At 43.5% G+C, this 25,827-nt stretch overlaps 1 protein-coding gene across 4 annotated transcripts in view; it reads left to right on the top strand.

Moving 5' to 3' along the window:
- Positions 1-14,140, top strand: part of LOC142496284 (solute carrier organic anion transporter family member 1A2-like) — a 55,317-nt gene extending 41,177 nt beyond the window's left edge. For all 4 annotated transcript variants that reach the window (XM_075602940.1, XM_075602939.1, XM_075602941.1 and 1 more), the window contains 3 exons: positions 5,973-6,037; positions 11,577-11,694; positions 12,735-14,140. In XM_075602940.1, the coding sequence (XP_075459055.1) occupies positions 5,973-6,037; positions 11,577-11,694; positions 12,735-12,897 (346 nt within the window). In that variant the 3' untranslated portion in view covers positions 12,898-14,140. The remainder of the gene's footprint in view (positions 1-5,972; positions 6,038-11,576; positions 11,695-12,734) is intronic.
- Positions 14,141-25,827: the final 11,687 nt, after the last annotated feature.

Here is a 25,827-nt window from a genome sequence, read left to right as displayed (position 1 = left end):
AAAGAAAACTGTAACATGCTTGAATGAGGCTATCATGTGACGACATCTATTCTGAATAATAACAGGTAAGTATTTGACATTGTTACAATAACACAAACCAAATCATATCACTCTTCATGATTAAGGGGTAAGTGAAGTAAAGGGAGGGGAGAGAGGAAGGGGATGGGAGGAGGGAAGGGAACAACTCTCGCTTCAGCCTAATGTACAAATGATAAATAATAAAACATAAAGGTGCAAAGGGAAAAAGGGATAAGTATGAAAACTAAAAAAAGCAAACCCTATTGCAAGCACTCGATATGTTGCGGTTGATGTGATTAGTAATTTAAGATACATTTTAATGATATAAAGTAAAATATAACAAAGTGAGTAAGTCACTATGGTGATCAAAACACATACAACAGGACAAACAATGTGTACATAAATAACAAAAACTGAAACCCAAGGTATAACTAAATAATGAGTACCAATACTCCAACTAAATAGTGAGACTAAAATAAGTCACAATGAATAGTTGTTAGCTCTTGAGTGCAGCACTAATAATGTGAGTTAAAAAAACCCGTTAAGATGAACAGGTTATAAACAGACTGAATCGTATATATATATAATTAATGACTGAAATTATTCCTCCAAAAGCAAAATAATTACCAACAGTGGTAGCTACTCAACATAAGCAAAAGACAAAATGTAATGCTAAGAGGCACGGTTCAGTGTCCATATTTGTTTATAGCCCCTAGTAATGCCTTAAATAAACAAAAAAAGCTTAAAAGGTATACAAAGCAAACGACTAAAAAAGAGCTCACAAAATGTGTTTAAATAGCTCAGAGGCACGGATCGTATCCGTATCAAGTTATAGCCTCCTAAGTAAACAGATAGTCGTTAAAGAGCAAATGAGTAGCTAAAACACATAATAAGAATAAAATAAGGAACAGGGGTATCACAAACAGGTAGGGTGAATTAGTGCAGGTGGCCAGGAGGGAATAAAGCAGCCAGCGTGTGAGCTGCACATATTACCCAATACAGTGTTCAGGTTACACTCTGCAGAATGTCTGTAATAGACAGCCTAAAAAGTTACTACTACCACCCTTATTAAGTGGTGTTTGGCACAGCTTTAGAATGTAATATGTAGCCAGTGTAGCAACAATATGTGTGATATCCAGGCTGATAGCAAGTTTAGAATATCAGACCTGCATCTCCGTGACCATCTTTGACAAAGCGCATCTGCGAAACGTACGTCAGGTGGGAGGCGGGACCAGACTGACGTCACGACGCTGGGACGCAACAGTAAGGGGACGAACTGATCGGTGAGCGGGTAGGACTCACAAGTCACCGAGATGCAGGTCTGATATTCTAAACTTGCTATCAGCCTGGATATCACACATATTGTTGCTACACTGGCTACATATTACATTCTAAAGCTGTGCCAAACACCACTTAATAAGGGTGGTAGTAGTAACTTTTTAGGCTGTCTATTACAGACATTCTGCAGAGTGTAACCTGAACACTGTATTGGGTAATATGTGCAGCTCACACGCTGGCTGCTTTATTCCCTCCTGGCCACCTGCACTAATTCACCCTACCTGTTTGTGATACCCCTGTTCCTTATTTTATTCTTATCATGTGTTTTAGCTACTCATTTGCTCTTTAACGACTATCTGTTTACTTAGGAGGCTATAACTTGATACGGATACGATCCGTGCCTCTGAGCTATTTAAACACATTTTGTGAGCTCTTTTTTAGTCGTTTGCTTTGTATACCTTTTAAGCTTTTTTTGTTTATTTAAGGCATTACTAGGGGCTATAAACTGATACGGACACTGAACCGTGCCTCTTAGCATTACATTTTGTCTTTTGCTTATGTTGAGTAGCTACCACTGTTGGTAATTATTTTGCTTTTGGAGGAATAATTTCAGTCATTAATTATATATATATATACGATTCAGTCTGTTTATAACCTGTTCATCTTAACGGTTTTTTTTAACTCACATTATTAGTGCTGCACCCAAGAGCTAACAACTATTCATTGTGACTTATTTTAGTCTCACTATTTAGTTGGAGTATTGGTACTCATTATTTAGTTACACCTTGGGTTTCAGTTTTTGTTATTTATGTACACATTGTTTGATTAAGGTGTACCAAAGAAAAATAACTGTTTCTCCTGCAAAAATAGATGTTAGGCTGTGACGACGTGAAGATGGAGCCTGCCTAAATATCCAGGAAATGAAGTTATGAGTATTTCTACATTCAGTCAGACTTTTAAATGTCAGAAGTAAAGAAAAATCCTTGTCAAAATTTTTTTATTTATAAAATGTTTTACCAAGCAGTAATACATTGAGAGTTACCTCACGTTTTCAAGTATGTCCTGGGCACAGAGTTAAGATGACAAATAATACATGGTTACAAATACATAGTTACATAGTTACATAGTTGAACAGGGTATACATTATATACAAGACATTGCATGCACAGTTAAAGATAATATATATTATAAGCATATGTAACAGTTACAGACCAGATTAAAATGTGAGACAGCCTTAGTTTTGAAAGAATTTAGACTGGTGGTGGCTATGAGGGTCTCCGGTAGATTGTTCCAGTTTTGGGGTGCACGGTAAGAGAAGGAGGAGCGGCCGGATACTTTGCTGAACCATGGGACCATGAACAGTCTTTTGGAGTCAGATCTCAGATAAGTGCTGCATGTGGTAGGGGTGAGGAGCTTGTTCAGGTAGACGTGTAACTTGCCCAGAAAATATTTGAGGGTGAGACAGGAAAGGTGAACTTTGCACTTAGACTCAAGTGATAAACAATCTAGTTCTTTGAGCATATCGCAGTGATGTGTGTTGTAGTTGCATTGGAGAACAAAACGGCATATTGAATTGTAGTGGGTGTCAAGTTTGCTAAGGTGGGTTTGGGGTGCCAAGCCATATACTATGTCCACATAGTTGATAATTGGCATTAGCATCTGCTGTGCGATACGCTTTCTGACCAGCAGACTTAGTGGCCTATAAAGTACACCTAGTTTGGCATAGGTTTTGGATGTCAGGGTATGAATGTAAATCCCAAATGTTAAATGTCAAACCATATGCCCAAGTATTTAAAACTAGTGACAGGAGTTAGGGTGGTGTTAGCGTTGGTTCTGATCTGGAGCTCAGTCATTGGAAGCTTTAAAAATGTAGCCTTGGTTCCAAACACCATTGTTACAGTCTTGTCAGTGTTTAAAAACAGTTTGTTTTTGGGAAATCCAATTTTCAAGTCTCAAAAAGTCAGACTGAAGTATGTGTTCAAGGTCAGAGAGGCTATGGCTGTGTGAATATAAGACTGTGTCATCTGCATACATGTGTATTGAAGATCCCTTACAAGCTGCAGGAAGATCATTGATGAACACTGAGAAGAACATAGCCTTGTGGGACACCACAGGTGGTATCCAATGGGTTGGAGTTAGAGCCTGAGAGACACATGTTGGGATCTACCTGATAGGTAGGACTGAAAACAGTTTAAAGCATGTTTCCCTATTCCAGAGCACTTGAGTTTGTTAAGCAGGATAGCATGATCAACAGTATCAAAAGCCTTTGCAAAATCTAGGAATATTGCACCAGTGAGTTGTCCCAGTTCCATTTCACACTGGATTTTATTGCAAACTTTTAGCAGGGTAGTTACGATGGAGTGTTTGGGGCGAAAGCCAGATTGGAATTGGCTAGGGAAATTTGTCTTGGTATGGTAATAACTTAATTGGGAGTGAACACATTTTTCCATGACTTTGGATAGTATTGGGAGAAGAGAGATTGGCCTGTAGTTTGAGACAGGTGGTTTTGTCCCCACTTTTGAAGATTGGGACAACTCTGGCAGTTTTCCAGGTCATAGGGATATGGCCTGCAGACAGGATAGAGTTGACTATGGAAGCAATTGGTTTGGCAATGGCTGGGGGACCAAGTCTTAGAAACTTAGATTACAGTAAATCAGGTCCATATTGGCTGCTTAGTTTAATTGGAGGAGCACTTTTGTAATCTCCTCTTCAGGACACATTGAAAATTGTGAGCAGTGTTGTGAGAGGGTGGGCTATAGGGGTACTCTCAGAATGAAGTTCATGTTTGTGGTTTGGGATGCCTTTCGCTAATAAGTTAGCAGCACACCTCACAAAGTAATCATTGAATGTGTTTGCAACGTCAGTGGGATTTATCAGAGTAATATCCTCCTTAGTGATATTACTTGGTTGTTTATGGCTAGAAGGCTGGTATACTGTATATTGCAGATAACCTTCCAGAAGTTAGCTGAGTTTGATGTATTCTGGTGAAGATTGTCAGAGTAATATTGTGCTTTTGCGTGTCTTGTTTGCCTTGTGCACATATTCCGCAGGCGTCTGTAGTGATTGAGATACTTGGTAGTGCTAGTTACTTCGTAGTTTTGCACAAGGCATCCCATAAATGGTAGAGCACTATAAGGTCAGTTGTAACCCACGGAAGGTGGGCCCACTGTACTCTTATTTTGCATAGTGGAGCATGGGTATCACAGAGTTTTAAGAACTCGGACTGGAAATAGTCAAGAGCGGAATCGGGGTCAGAATTAAGTCGGTAAGGTTGGCCAGAAACTGTTGTGGGTTAAAGTTTCTAAATGTTCTAGTGAGGAGAACTTTACAGCTTAATTGGGGTGATTTAATTTTCCTTACACAGAACACTATTACATGGTCACTGAAAATGTCAGGAAGGATGCGAGAGGATTGGATTCTGCTGGGATTTGAGGAGAGAATCCACTGATTTACGACAGGGGTGGGTCTGTGTGTTTCAATGCAAGAAGGTCTGGGCATAAATGTTGGCATGTTTGAATAGAATATCAGAATTCAACAGAGGTGTGTTTTGGGATCAGACACGTGAATTCTCTTCTACTCCGCTGACCTCTTGGACAGGACATGGTAATGTATTGTATAGGGATTTATGTTTGTTTTATCCTTTTATTTTAAGAAACTGTTCTGCATTTATTGTAACTATGTTCTTGTAATAATCTTTATCTGTAATCTAAACACTGTCTTTTTGTATATTAAAGCCACATTTTAATAAGTGATGCTTTGGGCTATGATTGAACTGGTTGCATGATTTCTAGAGAGAAAAGTATGTATTTGTACAGTATTTGGACACATTTTGCTAAAACAGATTTTTGTGTGTTAAGTGCATAGTTTTTCATTAATAAAAAGGGACCAGAGATGCTGGCACATATACATAATTACATATTTGTGCATATTTCTTGGGTGGTGGAAGCAGATATATATGATTGCAATTGAGTAAGAGGTTAATATTAACTCCTTGAAAGTATCTTGGACAGGAGAAAGGTGAGTTGGCTAGAGTAGCCCTGTGTATTAACCCTGGTTGCATATCTAAGTCACGTACTCACAAGTGTGCTGTTTGTGACAGATGGTATATTGGGATGATACTGTTCCTTTGAGGGACCTTTGCGAGGTTAAAAGTGGGCCAGTTAAAGAGCTGTGTATTAACCCTTGCCACTATGCAGGACACGTGCTCACAGGGGTGCCGTACGTAACATTGGCGCTCTATAAATAAAGAGATACATACAAGTAACAGATGTACACTGTTGTTTTAGATTTTCAGATGTTTTTTAATTATTTTAAAACATCTGCATACAGTATATCTTCACTATAATGGCTTAAAAGCACCGTAACTAAAATGGTCTAATTACACCTTTAATTTAGTACAGTATAGTATACTAGTCAGTATTGCCAGCAAAATAATAAAGTCTCTAATTGGTTTCATTATTCTTACCTCTACAAGACATTGTCACAAAGTGTATCGTCATAAAAATTATTTAATGTAATAATTTGGCTATTTTTTATTACTGCAAAAGAACAGGTCTGTTTACGAGGTCTGTACATATCCCTTCTAGTTAAAGCTTTTTGATGACTGAAAGTGTGCCAGGGTGATAATGTGATAATGTTCCCATTACTGACCTAACACGTCTCCTGCTATCTCATAGGAGCTTGAAACCTGAAGAAAAATCACTTGGTCTCGGCCTTCATCTGTTAGCTGAAAGAGCATTTGGTAAAAGAAATGCTACATTTGTCAAATTTACAGTATGATAAATGTTATCAATTTTAAATGACGTATATGTTACGGAGTCAGAGTTCATTAAATGTACTCAAATGCAGCAAAAATGGCCTTGAAATAGATACAGTTACCATACAATCTACTATATATATATATATATATATATATATATATATATATATATATATATATATATATATATATATATATATATATATATATATATATATCAGTACACAATACCCCAACCTACTGTTATATGCAAATGTATAAAAGGACAAATGGGAATATACTGTCCCTATAGTAATTCTGCTCCATATCCAAGGATTCCACATTGATACCTTATAAAATAACACATTTAAAGTAGGACTTACTTTAAGGGCAAAAGGAAGGGAAAGAGAAATCAATGTGGTGTAGAAGGTCTGAGGCATGTCGATGAAAATATGAGTATAGAAACGTACCTGCTCGATTTTACTTGTATCCTGTAAGTTTAATTTTACGTGCACAAGATATCTTTTTATCACAGTATTACACAGTGTCCCACTCCTTATTCTAGGAGACTCCGTTTATCCGCTCGGACTCTTTACTGCGATGTCACGCACATTTACTTAGAATATTTATCAAATGTTTTACCAGGAAGTAATATATTGAGAGTTTCCTCTTGTTTTCATGTCCTGGGCAGAGAGTTATAACAATACATGGTTACATTAAAAGATGGTTATACAGTCAATTCGCAGACATTTCATGGACAGATAGTTGGAAAATTGGGTACAGGGGTAAAAGGGCTGGTGAGTTTCAGACTGAGATAGAGAAGCTTTAACATCACCAAACATCAGCGAATGGCCACAAACGGCTCACACCCATTAGCTGCCCTTCGGCTGCGCCAAAGACTGTCCGCCGTTGGGGCGACGCAGATGTAGATTGAAGGGGTTCAGATTGAATGCAGCTGTGGATTCAAAGTCCTCTGTCTTCCTTCATTAACATTTGAGTGGGTGGAGTTGACGTTCCACATAGTACAAGTAAAAGCAGAAGTTAACCCTTAGCACGCTGGTTCTGTGCACAGGGGAGCAGCTCTTGTGGAACCCCATCAGGGGTCCACCTTTTGGGTGACGCAGATGTATACTGAAGGGGTTCAAATTGAATAAAGCTGTGGATTAAAAGTCCTCTGTATTGTCAATCTGATTGGTTCCAACCACATGATGACACTGGTGGATCCTATGTGAGTTCATTTCTATACTCATATTTTCATTGACATTCCTCAGACATTATACACCATATTGGTTCTTCTTTCCATTTCTTTACATTTAATAGCCGGCACACCCGTACATGTAATAGCCGGCACACCCGTACATGTAATAGCCGGCACACCCGTACATGTAATAGCCGGCACACACGTACATGTAATAGCCGGCACACCCGTACATGTAATAGCCGGCACACCCATACATGTAATAGCCGGCACACCCGTACATGTAATAGCCGGCACACCCGTACATGTAATAGCCGGCACACCCGTACATGTAATAGCAGGAACACCCGTACATGTAATAGCCGGCACACCCGTACATGTAATAGCCGGCACACCCGTACATGTAATAGCCGGCACACCCGTACATGTAATAGCAGGAGCACCCGTACATGTAATAGCCGGCACACCCGTACATGTAATAGCCGGCACACCCATACATGTAATAGCCGGCACACCCGTACATGTAATAGCCGGCACACCCGTACATGTAATAGCCGGCACACCCGTACATGTAATAGCAGGAACACCCGTACATGTAATAGCCGGCACACCCGTACATGTAATAGCAGGAGCACCCGTACATGTAATAGCCGGCACACCCGTACATGTAATAGCCGGCACACCCATACATGTAATAGCCAGCACACCCGTACATGTAATAGCCGGCACACCCGTACATGTAATAGCCGGCACACCCGTACATGTAATAGCAGGAACACCCGTACATGTAATAGCCGGCACACCCGTACATGTAATAGCCGGCACACCCGTACATGTAATAGCCGGCACACCCATACATGTAATAGCAGGAACACCCGTACATGTAATAGCAGGAGCACCCGTACATGTAATAGCCGGCACACCCGTACATGTAATAGCAGGAACACCCATACATGTAATAGCAGGAACACCCATACATGTAATAGCAGGAACACCCATACATGTAATAGCCGGCACACCCGTACATGTAATAGCAGGAACACCCATACATGTAATAGCCAGCACACCCGTACATGTAATAGCCGGCACACCCGTACATGTAATAGCAGGAACACCCGTACATGTAATAACCGGCACACCCGTACATGTAATAGCCGGCACACCCGTACATGTATTAGCCGGCACACCCGTACATGTAATAGCCGGCACACCCGTACATGTAATAGCCGGCACACCCGTACATGTAATAGCCGGCACACCCGTACATGTAATAGCCGGCACACCCGTACATGTAATAGCCGGCACACCCGTACATGTAATAGCCGGCACACCCGTACATGTAATAGCCGGCACACCCGTACATGTAATAGCCGGCACACCCGTACATGTAATAGCCGGCACACCCGTACATGTAATAGCCGGCACACCCGTACATGTAATAGCCGGCACAACCGTACATGTAATAGCCGGCACACCCGTACATGTAATAGCAGGAACACCCATACATGTAATAGCCGGCACACCCGTACATGTAATAGCCGGCACACCCGTACATGTAATAGCAGGCACACCCGTACATGTAATAGCCGGCACACCCGTACATGTAATAGCCGGCACACCCGTACATGTAATAGCAGGCACACCCGTACATGTAATAGCCGGCACACCCGTACATGTAATACCCGGCACACCAGCAAAATTGCAAAAAGTTTATTACTAAGGTCAACCTTTCAGATCTCCAATGAGCCTTTTTCAAGAGTATTATTCAATATTACTGGATTGATTGTTATTGTGGGTGAGCTCACCCTGCCACGCACCCATACACGTGTTAGCATAGCCTGGCATGTACGTAAAGACAATGTCATTAGTTTTAGTTTTCTAAAATGGCCGCCAACCAATGGTGCGGATCGCAGCATTTTCCCGGTCATTTTGCACTGATAATAAACATATAGCAGGAACACCCGTACATGTAATTGCCGGCACACACGTACATGTAATAGCCGGCACACCCGTACATGTAATAGCCGGCACACCCATACATGTAATAGCCAGCACACCCGTACATGTAATAGCCGGCACACCCGTACATGTAATAGCCGGCACACCCATACATGTAATAGCCGGCACACCCATACATGTAATAGCCGGCACACCCATACATGTAATAGCCGGCACACCCGTACATGTAATAGCCGGCACACCCGTACATGTAATAGCCGGCACACCCGTACATGTAATAGCCGGCACACCCGTACATGTAATAGCCGGCACACCCGTACATGTAATAGCCGGCACACCCGTACATGTAATAGCAGGAACACCCGTACATGTAATAGCCGGCACACCCGTACATGTAATAGCCGGCACACCCGTACATGTAATAGCAGGAACACCCGTACATGTAATAGCAGGAGCACCCGTACATGTAATAGCCGGCACACCCGTACATGTAATAGCAGGAACACCCATACATGTAATAGCAGGAACACCCATACATGTAATAGCAGGAACACCCATACATGTAATAGCCGGCACACCCGTACATGTAATAGCAGGAACACCCATACATGTAATAGCCAGCACACCCGTACATGTAATAGCCGGCACACCCGTACATGTAATAGCAGGAACACCCGTACATGTAATAGCCGGCACACCCGTACATGTAATAGCCGGCACACCCGTACATGTATTAGCCGGCACACCCGTACATGTAATAGCCGGCACACCCGTACATGTAATAGCCGGCACACCCGTACATGTAATAGCCGGCACACCCGTACATGTAATAGCCGGCACACCCGTACATGTAATAGCCGGCACACCCGTACATGTAATAGCAGGAACACCCGTACATGTAATAGCCGGCACACCCGTACATGTAATAGCCGGCACACCCGTACATGTAATAGCCGGCACACCCGTACATGTAATAGCCGGCACAACCGTACATGTAATAGCCGGCACACCCGTACATGTAATAGCAGGAACACCCATACATGTAATAGCCGGCACACCCGTACATGTAATAGCCGGCACACCCGTACATGTAATAGCAGGCACACCCGTACATGTAATAGCCGGCACACCCGTACATGTAATAGCCGGCACACCCGTACATGTAATAGCAGGAACACCCGTACATGTAATAGCCGGCACACCCGTACATGTAATACCCGGCACACCAGCAAAATTGCAAAAAGTTTATTACTAAGGTCAACCTTTCAGATCTCCAATGAGCCTTTTTCAAGAGTATTATTCAATATTACTGGATTGATTGTTATTGTGGGTGAGCTCACCCTGCCACGCACCCATACACGTGTTAGCATAGCCTGGCATGTACGTAAAGACAATGTCATTAGTTTTAGTGTCAAGGTTTTCTAAAATGGCCGCCAACCAATGGTGCGGATCGCAGCATTTTCCCGGTCATTTTGCACTGATAATAAACATATAGCAGGAACACCCGTACATGTAATACCCGGCACACCCGTACATGTAATAGCCGGCACACCCGTACGTGTAATAGCCGGCACACCCGTACGTGTAATAGCCGGCACACCCATACGTGTAATAGCCGGCACACCCGTACGTGTAATAGCCGGCACACACGTACATGTAATACCCGGCACACCCGTACATGTAATAGCCGGCACACCCATACATGTAATAGCCGGCACACCCATACATGTAATAGCCGGCACACCCGTACATGTAATAGCCGGCACACCCGTACATGTAATAGCCGGCACACCCGTACATGTAATAGCCGGCACACCCGTACATGTAATAGCCGGCACACCCATACATGTAATAGCCGGCACACCCATACATGTAATAGCCGGCACACCCATACATGTAATAGCCGGCACACCCGTACATGTAATAGCCGGCACACCCGTACATGTAATAGCCGGCACACCCGTACATGTAATAGCCGGCACACCCATACATGTAATAGCCGGCACACCCATACATGTAATAGCCGGCACACCCATACATGTAATAGCCGGCACACCCATACATGTAATAGCCGGCACACCCATACATGTAATACCCGGCACACCAGGAAAATTGCAAAAAGTTTATTACTAAGATCAACATTTCAGATCTCCAATGAGCCTTTTTCAAGAGTATTATTCAATATTACTGGATTGATTGTTATTGTGGGTGAGCCCACCTGCATAGCTTGGCATGTACATAAAGACAATGTCATTAGTTTTAGTGTCAAGGTTTTCTAAAATGGCCGCCAACCAATGGTGCGGATCGCAGCATTTTCCCGGTCATTTTGCACTGATAATAAACCATTTTCTTACCATAAAGTGTTCTCTTCCCTTTTGCTTCCAGCTGGCATCACTTCCCCAATTTATTATGGGGCAATTATAGACACTACCTGCATAAAGTGGGGTACTACCAGCTGTGGGGAGCCCGGAGCGTGTCGCATGTACGACTCTGATGCTTTTAGGTAAACACCTTGTTTTTTTTACTTCAGATGTTTCTCACCCTAGTGAGCTTTATGAATATAGCTGACTCGCTTGAATAAACAATGACTTTGCTTGAGCGGTTGGCAGAGAAGGGGCAGTTCCCAAAGCGGGCACAGGGATTATGATAAATGAAAGGTGCCGTTTGTCCGCTCAGGATTGTTCTTTTTTACTAGTGTGTTAATGTCAGCTCCGGGGTAAAGGCATCTTATGAGCCTGTGGGATGCAAGTGATTTAAACTGCTACCTTGTTTCCCCTGGAGGAGGTGACTAGTGCTACCTTCAGTTGTATCTGAGGAACTTGGGGCTTCCCCTGCTTCCCATCACAAAAAGGGAGTGTGGTTAAAAACAAATTCAATGGGAACTGCTCCTTTAACAGTCATTCCCTGCACACAATAAAAGGTTAATAGTACTGCATTGTCCCTTGGTGATTAAGACAGCACCCTTGTTTGAGACAAATAATCACACTCAAACCATCAGTATATACACTGTTAAAATCATTAAAAACTCATTCTGCCCATTGGTGTTCCCCGCCCTGGATTTCTCATCGGTCAGCCCCTGCCCATGCCTTCTGTATGTTCTTCATTCCTTTGGCACAGCGTGTGCAAGACGGAATCCTTCTGTTCTTTGTATTCTGTGTCTATAGCTAGTGCCTCAATCATGTCTTTGGCCTGGGCAAGGGACAGTTCAGATACATTTTGCTCCTCTGGAGATTTACTTGAACTGTGCCTTCTTGATTCTCCTGTTGTCCGGTTTGGTCTCGCACTGCATCGAATATTAACCCCTTTTGTGCTGAAATGCGATCCACACATCAGTTAATACTCAGCCTCTGTTATTGAGGTAGCACCGAATAACATTTACCAAACACACAATGCCCCTTACTGTCATTGGATTTTATTTATGCAATGTGCTACCAGTAATCGCAAGGCTGTAGTGTACGTGATCTTAATATGCTGTGCTTGTAGCCTTTATTAAAATTGTTTCTTTCCATTTATTAAATATTATTTATTAAACATAATTTGCAGATACATTTACTACGGAGTGACAGCAGCATTGCGCGGAGTGTCCTACATACCGTGTCTGCTTATTATGATCATTCTGAAAAGAGAGGATCGCCGCAATGAGAACTCGTCCTCAGACAAAGAAGCGGTGGAAATAAAATTAGAAGAAACCAGTCTAAATGCATAATGTGATGCATAGCACACAAATATGAAATTATATTGTCTTTTTACATAATATAATATTGTAAGAAAGGTGTGCTGCAATATTAATGTAATATTGTTCTTAATAATGCAATCATTATTATTAGTAGTATTATCATCTATTTATATATTGGCAAAATATTCTGCAGCAGAGTACAATAGGGGTACAGAGTGATGTAAATTACATAAACAGAATTGTATACCAAATAAGGACAACCGGGCTCAAACGATACAAAAGATAACGAGGGTCCTGGTCTTGAGAGCTTACAGTCCAAACAGAATAAGGGGCAAAGTTGAAACAAAGGGTAAAGTGGCTGCTCATTGCTGGACTGAGTATGCCTCATGATGGAGTTTGGTCCAGCCGCACAGCTGGTCCCCTTAAGATTTGGGGGTGTAGATGTTAGGGGGTGCTAGATAGTGAGAAGATTGGTCCAACTGCACAGCTGGTCCCTATAGGGTTGGGGGTGTGGATGTTAAGGTGCATTTAAAAGTCTGAAAATCTGGGAGAGTTTGATGGTGTGGAGTTCCAGAGAGGAGGGCACAGCACGCGAGTGACGAGAGGCAGAGGTCACGGGCAGAATGGAGGGGGCATTTAGGGGAGTATTTGAAGACAGGCTGAGATGTAAGGGGGGCAGCACTGTTGAGAGCTTTGCAAGTCATAGCTAGCATTATGACTTATTCTAGAGGCTACGGGAAGCCAGTGTACGTTCAGTATTCTCATAGTGGAGCAGACAGACAGCTGGTGACATGGGACAAGAGAGAGGGGGAGAGCTCAGGGGAGGAGAGGTAAATGTGGTGTGATCAGCGTAATGATGATGCTGAAAGAGCAGTGGGCCAAAGACAGAGCCTTGTGGGACCCCGGCAGGAAGTGGGACTGAAGAGGAGACACCAGAGAAGGAAACGCTGAGGGAGCGCTTGGATAGTTACACGTGTGTGTGTATATAACAGAGGGTCCCATGGCCAGGTATTCTAGTTTTGTCTCTGCAATATGTTCAGGTTTGGGATTTGCTTCTGGTTTTCATAACGTTTGTTGGTTTGAGATTATGGCAGAATGTGTCAATTTGATCATAATAGTTAAAAGTGGACTTTCCTAAATTAATTTATATTTTTAAAGTCTTTCTCAATAGTAATGCAATAATCAGTTCATTAACTACAATTCCACTGGTGCCTTATTAACTATTTTTTATATAAAATAATATGCAATATTACAAAATAAACTTTTTAAAATATTGATGTTCCGTATCACTATTGTTACCTTTATCACAATGAGGAAATGAAATTAAATGATTTTTGAGCCGGTGATCTCTACAGTGACCATCTATGACGTAGTGGTTTGAATACCTACCTGCTGCTACCTAAGATAAAATAAATACATACACAATCAGGATTTGTACTGATTTATATCTGACGAAATAGCCACCTTTCAGTTCTAATCAATCCTTCAGTCAGTGTAACTCAGCAGCTACAATGTATCCTGATACTACTAAGGTAACATTGACTATTGTTACAGTTTGCAGCTCAAACTTCTGGGGAACATTGGCAACAAATTATCACAAACAGGAAAGTGTTACAAAGATCTTGCAAAGCAGGGGAGATGGGCTAAAACCTGCTATAGAAATCAAAGAATGCTCAGTATATTAAAACTCAATAAAAGTGGCATTACGAGGGAAACTTGAAAAATGATTTTAAAAAAACACTCCCTATAATCTAATACTACAGAACTGATTTATTTTTAAAAAACCATATAAGATTTGACATGTTTTGTCATTTTAAGGCAAAGGACAAGTCTCGGCTCCTACACTAGTGGGCTTTGTCTCTCAGCACCAGGTGTCAGCATTACTACGTTCTGTAGTTATTGGGTGCAGAAGATTAGAGATGATACACACTCGTTGTTGTTCTCTGGACATTATGAAAGCATAATATACTTATATCTCACTGATTCCATAATTGCAGAAGACCTTTCGACCCAACCCTTCAATTAAGAATCATTGTCTGTTTTCATATAAATGGAACAGTTGATTTTGTGATCGCTTTTCAGTAGATCACCAGCGATACTAAGTGAGATCTGCCTTGCTGAATCCCAGTGCAGTTTAAGTAAATGCTTTACAAGTTAGACTATTGAACAGAGATACGGAAGACACACCGTACATTATTGTAGTGTTCATCAGTATCTACCAACAGGGCCGGTTTAACTATTAGGCGACCTAGGCGGCTGTCCAGGGTGGCAGAATTTGGGGGGTGGCAGTGCCTAGCTGCCCTAATGGTTACACCGGTGGGGGATTTCCCCGAGCAGGGCTGTTTAGCAAGCTAGAGTGCTGGGCAGTTGAATCCATCCTGATTGGCTGCTGTTTGGTAATGCAGTCAATTGCCCAGGACATACGTGAAAACGAGAGGTAACTCTCAATGTATTACTTCCTGGTAACACATGTTGTAAATAAATAATTACCGGGAGCTGTCAGTAGTCTGGGGCGGGACCAAGCAGAGGAGGCAGCATCATGGGCTGGAGAGCGGAAGCTATGTGTCTGTCTGTGTTTGTTCTGTCCTGTTGTATGTGTATGTATGTGTATGTATGTGTATGTATGTGTATGTATGTTCTGTAGCTGTTCTGTGTGTATCTGTTCTGGTGGGTGTTCATGTTAGTGGTGGCGGAGAGAGTGTCAGTGGGGGGAAGAGAGCGTGTCATTGGGGGGAGAGCGCGTATCAGTGGGGGGAGAGAGGGTGTCACTGGGGGGGAGAGTCAGTATCAGAGAGAGTTGGGTGGAGACAGTGTCAGGCAGAGTGGGGGGAGAGTGTGTCAGGGAGAGTTGGAGGTAGAGAGTTTCCGGGAGAGTGGGGGGAGACAGTGTCAGGGAGAGTGGGGGGGGGAGACAGTGTCAAGGAGAGTGGGGGGGAGACAGTGTCAGTGTCAGGGAGAGTGGGGGGGAGACCGTGTCAGGGAGAGTGGGGGGGAGACAGTGTCAGGAAGAGTGGGGGGGAGACGGTGTCAGGGAGAGTGGAGGGGAGACAGTGTCAGGGGGGGAGACAGAGTCATGGAGAGTGAGGGGGGAGACGGTGTCAGGGAGAGTAGGGAGGTAGAGAGTTTCCGGGAGAGTGGGGGGAGACAGTGTCAGGGAGAGTGGGGGGGGGAGACAGTGTCAAGGAGAGTGGGGGGGAGACAGTGTCAGTGTCAGGGAGAGTGGGGGGGAGACCGTGTCATGGAGAGTGAGGGGGGAGACGGTGTCAGGGAGAGTAGGGAGGGGAGACGGTGTCAGGGAGAGTGGGGGGGAGACAGTGTCATGGAGAGTAGGGGGGGAGACGGTGTCAGGGAGAGTGGGGGGGAGACGATGTCAGGGAGAGTGGGGGGGAGACGGTGTCAGGGAGAGTGGAGGGGGAGACAGTGTCAGCGAGATTGCGGGAGAGAGAGAATGGAGGAGTGTATATTACTGACTTGAGGAAGAGAGGAGAACACTCAAAAGCTTGTCATAATATCTATTGTTAGTCCAAATAAAAAAGGTATCACCTAATGCTGAAGTACTCATTTACTCTGCACAGAATTACATGTATTTAATCATGGTGTTATGAGAAAACCACCACACAAAAGCAATCATTTTTCTAGAATGTAGTTCTCAGACATATTTTCGCTGTTTTATCTTGAGAAGCGAACACATCCTTCGTAACCCTCTGTGTATAAACTATTGTGGGTGTTTTTCTTTATATCATTCTTTAGCTTACACTAAACGGTTTGAGGAGAGACTTCCTAAATAGGCCTCTCTCTCTCTCTCTGGTAATGGGTCTGGGGAGGTAATGTGCCTGAGGGCAGGGGGCATAGAACAGTGAGGTGCCTTGTGGGCTTACCTACGGCCCATGGATGGGCCCGCTGTAGCCACATGGAAGGGGGGCCCGGCACAGCAGTTGGTGAGTGGGAGGCCCAGGCCAGATCGGGGGCAGCCATCAAAGGGGAGGGCCGTCCAGACCTGCAGATGGGCCTCTCACCAGCCCCTTACCTGCTCCCTGGCTGTCCCCAGTCCCCCCTCGCTTCCCTGCTCACTGCGCACTGTGACGCGTCAGCCAGCAGGGGCTACAAAAGGATTGTGTTCCCGAGCGGCGACACGTCACGTGGTGCGGCAGGGAGTCAATGAGGAGGGGAGATCGCTGGCAGCCTGGCATAAACGGGAGGGGGCGTGGATACGCACACACACGCACACACAAAAACCTGTCAAGGAGGGGGGGGGCATATTGAACGGGAGGGTAGACATATTGAACGGGAGGGGGGGCATATTGAACGGGAGGGTGGACATATTGAACGGGAGGGGGGACATATTGAACAGGAGGGGGGACATATTGAACGGGTGGGGGGACATATTGAACGGGAGGGTGGACATATTGAACGGGAGGGGGGACATATTGAACGGGAGGGGGGACATATTGAATGGGAGGGGGGACATATTGAACGGGAGGGGGGACATATTGAACGGGAGGGTGGACATATTGAACGGGAGGGGGGGCATATTGAACGGGAGGGGGGACATATTGAACGGGAGGGGGGACATATTGAACGGGAGGGTGGACATATTGAACGGGAGGGGGGACATATTGAACGGGAGGGGGGACATATTGCAATCTGCCATATTATATTGCCATTATAGTAATTGTTTATTTTCCCGATCGCCTCTGCCAACTGTATTTTTCATTGCATCCCCGTCTCTCTTCTATGCCCCCACCCCCGTCATGGTCACGCCCCCTGACCTGTTTTAGCCATGCCCCCCGCGCCTAAAAAAGCTCCTTGCAGACCGCAGATCGCAATGAAGCGCCATGCACGCGCCGCCAGGACGCAAAGGCAGGTGCACCGCCGCGTGCAGCGGGGCCTTAGCCTAAGAGAGTCTTTAGAATAGTTCACTGCAGAAAAAAATCAACCGGTCTACAGCAATCGTGGTGGCAGAACGTGAGAACTCCAGGCTGGGAGCGAGAGAGAGCAGGGTTCAAGGCCCAACAGCGACATCCCTGATAATTATACTAATGCAAGGGTTTGATACAGCTGAAAACAGCACACTGCATTAGTGAGCCTTTAAGATAACCATTAGCTGTTAACAACAACACAGCTTCATGGATCTGGTCCTTAGATTGTAAGCTCTTTGGGGCAGGGCATCTCTTTGCTTCATTTTGTCCCTTACCCTATAGTTTGTGCTTTATTTTCCTTGAATAGTAATTTTGTAAAGTGCTATATAAATACATTTGTACATCTTACAAAGTGTTACATTTCTTTTTAGGCAATGTTCTTGATCATATCAAGTCCCACGTCAGAACGTCTCTGTAGTGTGTGGCACTCAGCATCTTAACAACTGGCCCCATAGTATTCAAATAAATATGATGTTATCATCTAGTTTAAGATAATCAGTGTAAAATGTACATAGACAGTCTTATTACACAAGCTTCTATTTAAAGGGTATGTGGAGAAACAGAAATGTTACAGCTGTCAAATCAAGTTTAAATATTAATTGACTTGGTAGGAAAATAGAAAATCCCTTAAAACAAATCTAAATCATACAAAGAACTTACGGAGGCTAAAAAAAGATTGTTAGCTCATTTGCAAACTGAAACCTCATCAATAAAATCTATCATTGGTGGTTTACTAATGAATACATCCTTAGGCTGCGTTTATAGTACTCGCTACAGCGACAGCGTGCAGCCGCAAATCAGCTTATTGTAGTCCGTATCGACCGTCCATAGTGGGCGCGACGGCGATGTGTGACGTCACAGCGACCAAAATCGCTGTGCAGTGAAAAGAATTTGAGATTTACAGAGACTGGCACACCACGGGACTGGCAGCAGCCAATCACATTGCCCCTGGCAGCAGCCAATCACATCGCCCCTGTCCACTCCCCCCAAATCCATAAGGGCCCCAAACCGCCCAAAAAATGTTGATTTCCAATATGCTAAAGAGTTTTAATAAAGAAGGTGACCTAAAAAATACGCTTTAGAATTACCTTTGTGGAAAATGTGGGATGTGTACATTTATGTCAAAAGACACAAACCGTTACAGCAAACTCAACAGAACAATGTTATAAGGTTAAGGAGTTTATTAATTGCATGTCTACTTTTGTGATTTGTTATTGATTGGCCATGTGGGTTTCAAAACTTTGAGAAAACTATTAGGCTTCTTGAAGCTCTAATAGGTGAATTCATTTTTATCATTTGATATTTATTAATTGTATTTACTGTAATTATAATGATTTTATTTATTACATGTATTCAAATGAAATGAATACGAGCCTCTAGTACTTTAATTCGCTGATCCCCTGAAGCAAGGTCATGTTTAGGTCAACGCTTGGCACGTCCTGACCTCGGACACAGTAGTACATGCTTGACCTTGGATACAGTAGCTTGCAGAAAGAACTCCCAGGTCACTGCTCTCATTAATAATAATAATATGTTCTTGTATAGCGATGCTAGTTTTACGTAGCGCTTTACAGAGACATTTTGCAGGCACAGGTCCCTGCCCCGTGGAGCTTACAATCTATGATTTTGGTGCCTGAGGCACAGGGAGATAAAGTGACTTGCCCAAGGTCACAAGGAGCCAACACCGGGAATTGAACCAGGCTCCCCTGCTTTAAGCTCAGTGCCAGTCAGTGTCTTTACTCACTGAGCCGCTGCTTCTCCCTGTTGTAACCATGGGCATTTCTGTGGCTGTATCCTTACCGAGATGGGCAGCATGTGCCCGCTGATTATTTTTATTTAATATGTAAGATGAATGTCCTGAATGCTTTTACCTCTCAACTGTGCCCATTGTTTTAATCTACAATAGGGGCAACAGTTACATGAACAGAATAACATACATCACAAGAGGATTCCTACTGACCTGCACATACACATGGAAAGGAGTTATTGGTTTTTATAGCATCTCTTTTCTGATATTAAAAGGTGGAAGTGTAAAAAAAAAAAAAAAAAAAAAAAACATTTTTATATCTGTTTTATTTTTTTAAATAGTCCATCCCAATGTTTTAATCACCCACAAAAATATCATCTGAAATGAGTTGAAGAACAAACTGTCACTTCAAAAGCAAAAGTCACGAAAGTACCTCCTGTGCCTTTTGTCTAAAAATACCATTATCTATGAATCATCAAACCGTGACTTATATAACGAGATAACATTCCACCTTCATAAGGCATCAAAAATCACTGCATATGTCAACAGGGAGAAAAGAGTAAGCAAAGTTACATTTTTACCAACTTCTGTTTAGTTAGGGAGTTTTCTTTGGAATGGGAGAAAATAGTTGCAAACATTTGCATGATTCAGCGCTGCACATACTTTCTTTAAACATTTAGGAGAAAATTGTATCATTGAGTGACATTTATCTTTTCAAATGTTGACACACAGTAGCAGGAAGTTATACTCACTAGTTCTAAATATAACAATTGTTATTTTACCTGTTAGGCTGCGGGATTCCATTTTCATTTTTTTGGAAATTAGTTACAAGCTGAATTTCTTAGGGGTGCCCTGATTTCAGAAGTGTTTGTCAATCAAGTGTCTTCATTACCCTTACCTCCTCCGACCTTCTCCTCCCATCGTTCCTTCACTCCTCCTCAATGCTTTGCCGATTACTTTAAAGGCAAGATAGATGCTATCCACACTGAGCTTCCTTCCGTCCCCTCCCTCTCCTCTCTGCTTCTACCTAAATCTCCTTCTACCACTTTTGATTCTCCTGTTACAGAGCTGGAAGTTTCTAAACGGAGTTTCACTTCTCCCTCTACCACATGCCCTCTTGGTCCTATCCACACCTTATCAGACCGTTTACTCCTGTTTTAGTCCTCACTCTCACCCATATCTTCAATTCTTCCCTTTCCTCTGGCATTTTCCCTCTACCTACAGTATAAGCATGCTGTGGCAGGGCCGTCTTAACCGCATTATAGGCCCCCGGGCAAAGCAGTGCACTGGGCCCTGCAAACTTTCTCTCGCAAACGCAGACACGCCAACTCTCCGCTACAAGCCATCATTTTTCTCCTTCTACCGAGTTAGCGGGAGATTTGAATGTTGAGGCGGGTGATCGGAAAATTAGTGTTAAATTCTGGTCTGTGCATAGATTAGCGTGGGGCCCCTATGCTCGTGGGCCCCCGGGCAACTGCCCAGTGTGCCCATGCGTTAAGGCGGCACTGTGCCGTGGTCACACCTATTCTCAAAAACACCATATAACCTAGGTGCCTTACTAACTACCTCCCTGTATCACTCCTGTCTTTTGCCTCCAAACTGGTAGAACGTCTCGTGTTCTACGTATGATCACATCTTCATTCCCATGCCCTCCAGGACCGTGTACAATCTGGGTTTTGTACAGCTCACTCAACAGAGACTGTGCTCACCAAAGTAGCCAATGATCTAAATGAAGCCAAATCCCAAGGTCATTTTTCCTGCTCGATCTTTCTGCTGCCTTCGATTCTGTCGATCACTCTCTCCTTCTGCATATTCTAAACTCCCTGGGTATCCACAACAAAGCTCTATCCTGGTTCTCATCTTACCTCTCCCGTCGCACATTTCTGGTCTCTGTTGCTAACATGTCTTCGTCTTCTGTTGATCTGTCCGTTGGTGTACCTCCGGGCTCTGTTCTGGGACCTCTCCTTTTCTCTGTCTAGACTATATCACTTGGTAACCTCGTCAACTCTTTTGGCGTCAAGTACAGTATCATCTCTCTGCAGATGATGCGCAGATATATCTTTCCACCCTGACCCTCACTCCTGCAATCCAGTCACAGGTCTCAGATTGCCTCTTGGCTATATCCTCGTGGATGGCGCTGCACCACTTTAAATTTAACATGGCTAAGACTGAGTTCATGATATTCCCCCCTAAACCTTGCCCAATATCCCCTTTTCCATCACCGTAAATGGCTCTACCATCTATCCTGTCATCAAACCCACCTTAGCAAACTTGACACCCTCTACAATTCATTTTGTCGTTTTGTTCTCCAATGCAACTACAACACACATCACTGCGAAATGCTCAAAGAACTAGATTGGTCATCACTAGAGTCTAGGCGCAAAGTTCACCTTTCCTGTCTCACCCTCAAATACTTTCTGGGCAAGCTACCCAGCTACCTGAACAAGCTCCTCACCCCTACCACATGCAGCACCTATCACCTGAGATCAGAGTCCAAAAGACTATTCATGGTCCCAAGGCTCAACAAAGTATCCGGATGTTCCTCCTTCTCCTTCCGTGCACCCCAAAACTGGAACAACCTACCAGAGACTCTCACATCCACCACCAGTTTAAGTTCTTTCAAAACTAAGGCTGTCTCACACTTTAATCTGGTCTGTAACTGTTTCATACGCTCATAAAATATATTATCTTTAACTGTGCATGCAATGTCTTGTATATAATGTATACCTTGTTCATTTATGTAACTGTACTTGTAACCATGTATTATTTGTTTTACTCTGTGCCCAGAACATACTTGAAAACGAGAGGTAACTCTCAATGTATTACTTCCCGGTAAAATATTTTATAAATAAAGCACATTGCCTAGGAGTGACATTTGACTCTTCCCTTCCCTTCTCCCTTCACATTCACGGCATGGCTAAAATGTGATGTTTCTTCTTACGTAATATTGCTAAAATTCGTACTTTCCTCTTTTTCACGCTACTGCTAAAACTCTAATGCATGCCCTTATCCTCTCCCGTCTGGATTACTGTAACGTACACCTAACAGGCCTCCCTGCCTCATAACTTTCTCCCCTGAAATCTATCCAAAATTATTCTGCTAGAATAATTTCACTTTCTTTCAAAACCATTTCTGCTCATCTCTTCCTCAAATTCCTCTCCTGGCTTCCCATCAAGTTTTGGATCACCCACAAAGTTCTCCTCCTTACCTTTAAGGCTCTACCCTCATCTGCTCATCCCGACATATCAGCTCTGATCTCTCACTATACCCCTGCTAGTCTCGCGCATTCTACCTAAAACTGTTTCTTTTCCACCCATTTCACTACTGCTCTCTCCCGCTTTAAAGCTTTTTTCCTCCTTAGCTGTGGAACTCCCTCACACTCAATATACACCAAGCACCTTCTCCCCCCACCTTTAAGACAAACCTTAAAACTCACCTCTTAAATGAAGCATTTGATTAGCCTGGGCTTATGACTACTGTCCAGCACCCACAGTCACTGTCCCACACCCACAGTCACTGTCCCACACCCACAGTCACTGTCCCACACCCACCGTCACTCCTACCAACGACTGCCATCTACTGCACTTATTCCCTCACCTGCTGTCTCTGTAAATTTCCCATCATAACACTTAGATTGTAAGCTCCCTGTGACAGGGATTTCCTTTTGTGTTGTCTGATTTTGTTTGTGGCACTTGTTGTACTATAATTTCCTGTACTGTATTGTCTCTCTTGTAAAGCGCTGAGTACACTGTGGGCACGATATAAATAAAGTAATACATACAGTACATCCATCCCTGTCCGTATTAGAGAATCTATAATTCATTTTAATCCCCTTGTTATCTTGTGAAATAATACAGGAAACGTTTTAATTAAATTAAATATAGGGGCCTATTCAGGTAGCTTTGATAAGATCACTGCCATATCGATGGGTTTGACAGCTGTTCAGAGAGAACTGCATCTCCCCGCATGGTCTTACAGGCGATTGCCCTGATTTTATTTTCATTTTATTAACACCTTATTGAAGCAGGGGTCTCAGGACCTGACCCCCATTCATTTTTTTTTTTTTAAAGGGAGGCGGGTAATCTATGGGGCCATGCGCTGAATAGGAAGTGGGATTCTGGTACCATTCATGGGCCATGCCCTGACAGGAAGTGGGATTACCTGCACCATCCCTGGCCATGTGCTGAACAGGAAGTGGGATTACCCATCCCATACCAGGGCCATGCGGCCATGTGCTGAACAGGACGCGGGATTACCCATACCATACCAGGGCCATGCGGCCATGTGCTGAACAGGACGTGGGATTACCCATACCATACCAGGGGCATGCGGCCATGTGCTGAACAGGACGCGGGATTACCCATACCATACCAGGGCCATGCGGCCATGTGCTGAACAGGACGTGGGATTACCCATACCATACCAGGGGCATGCGGCCATGTGCTGAACAGGACGCGGGATTACCCATACCATACCAGGGCATGCGCTGAACGGGAAGTGGGTTTACCCCTACAATAGCCGGGCCATGTGCTGAACAGGAAGTGGGGTTGCCCATCCAATAGTAGGGCCATTTACTGAACAGGAAGTGGAATTACCCATACAATAGTAGGGCCATGTGCTGAACAGGAAGTGGGGTCGGCCGGGTACGGGGGCAGCAGGCCAAGGCCTGGCTGACCCTCTGACCCCACTCTGTCATGGACTAGCGCTTACTCCAGTTTATGATTGTTAATAAACAAAGCCGCGGCCTTTTATACCTCCAAACTGAGTCTGTCATTACTTGTCTGTTTATATGTGGGTACCGGTTCCAAGTGGGAGGGGGGGGGGGTCCCTCGCAGCCTCCCTGGTCAAGGAACAGAAGCACGAACAATCCAGGAGCAGAGATGCAGTGAGGGATGCAACTTCCTGATCTTAAGTAGGACTCAAAACTGGAAGTGGGAGAGTCCTAAATTGCAAGGCAACTCGGAGTTGTAGTTCTCATCTGCTTTTCCAACCCGGTGCGCATTTGCAATATTGCATCCGGAATACATTTTCACGAGGACAAGATCTTCTTAGACTACAGTACATACCCTCGCCAATCGCCGACCAACCAGTCTGCTAACCCTTACATATACCCTTGACCTCAGTGTCCATCCATCACACAGCCCGTACATATTCCTTTGTGATCTTGACAGTTCGTATCTTATATATGCTATTGTACTAAGTTTGAAAACATTGAACCAACATTTGTTTAAGTTCCTGCAAATACGCAAGATCATTTATATTTCACTTAAATTGTAGGATCCACCTACGTAAGCAGCAGCATTGCATTTGCTCAGAGAAAAATGTTACTAAAAAGGCTGATTCTAAAATCTGCACGGCTGTGTCATTAAACGGAAGGAAAGTGTCATCGTTAATAGCGGATCTGTCAAGGAGACATACTTAACACTAAGAGTATTTGAAGTCAAATTGATATTGTCATTCCTTTATTTTACCCGGGTAGAGTAACCAGAAAAAAAAAATGTAAAACGAAACTTAGTGGGAGCTTGTACATTGAATGAGGCCCTCAAAGTGGGGTTGCCAGAGAGTTCCAGCATGTCACAGGAGTGTTTGGCTAATCCTAGTTCTGTTGCTTCCATCATCCATGAATCGTGGTGCATGTACAATCTTGAGCTACTATACGGTACTTCCCTGTGTTATCTTGGAGCTAAATACGAGAAGCAAACACTAAAAAGCTGATACACAATAGTATCTACTCCATGGGATACTCAATCCTTGCAATCATATGTGCGACAATCCATATGTGCTACTCAATCCATATGTGCTACTCAATCCATATGTAGCCCACATTCCTCCAATGGTTCCACTCTTAAAAACCTGTGATAACATGTAATGTACAATGAAGAAAAGAACGTTAAGTGATATATTTTCCTGGATTTTGTAAAGGCTTTTTCTCTGTGGGGCATTGCATCTTAATGAATAAATCTGACTGCTCAGGTATCATGCTCTGAACAGGTTCCATTATACTTATCAAATAGTTATGAATATCGCACTGTTCAGCCTGTCTCTCAAATCATTTGGATATGACTTCTTCAAGGGTTCTTTTTTGTTTATGGAAAGAATGTGTTTTTCATCTATATTGCCACATAAGGGATACATACTTTACACTGATGACAATTACTCTGCTTAAACCTCCCAGACCTCAAAAAAGCATTGTCATATTCTAAGGTACAAAGTCGGAAAAGTATTGTATCCATAAAGAAGTCTATTGATGGTCCATTAAGAGGTATCACATTATCAATTAATCAACAATTCCCA

The sequence above is a fragment of the Ascaphus truei genome, chromosome 5, assembly GCF_040206685.1.
Source record: "Ascaphus truei isolate aAscTru1 chromosome 5, aAscTru1.hap1, whole genome shotgun sequence".
Classification (NCBI taxonomy): domain Eukaryota; kingdom Metazoa; phylum Chordata; class Amphibia; order Anura; family Ascaphidae; genus Ascaphus; species Ascaphus truei.
Note: the sequence above shows the minus strand (reverse complement) of the source record. Positions and strands in the feature narration are given on the sequence as shown.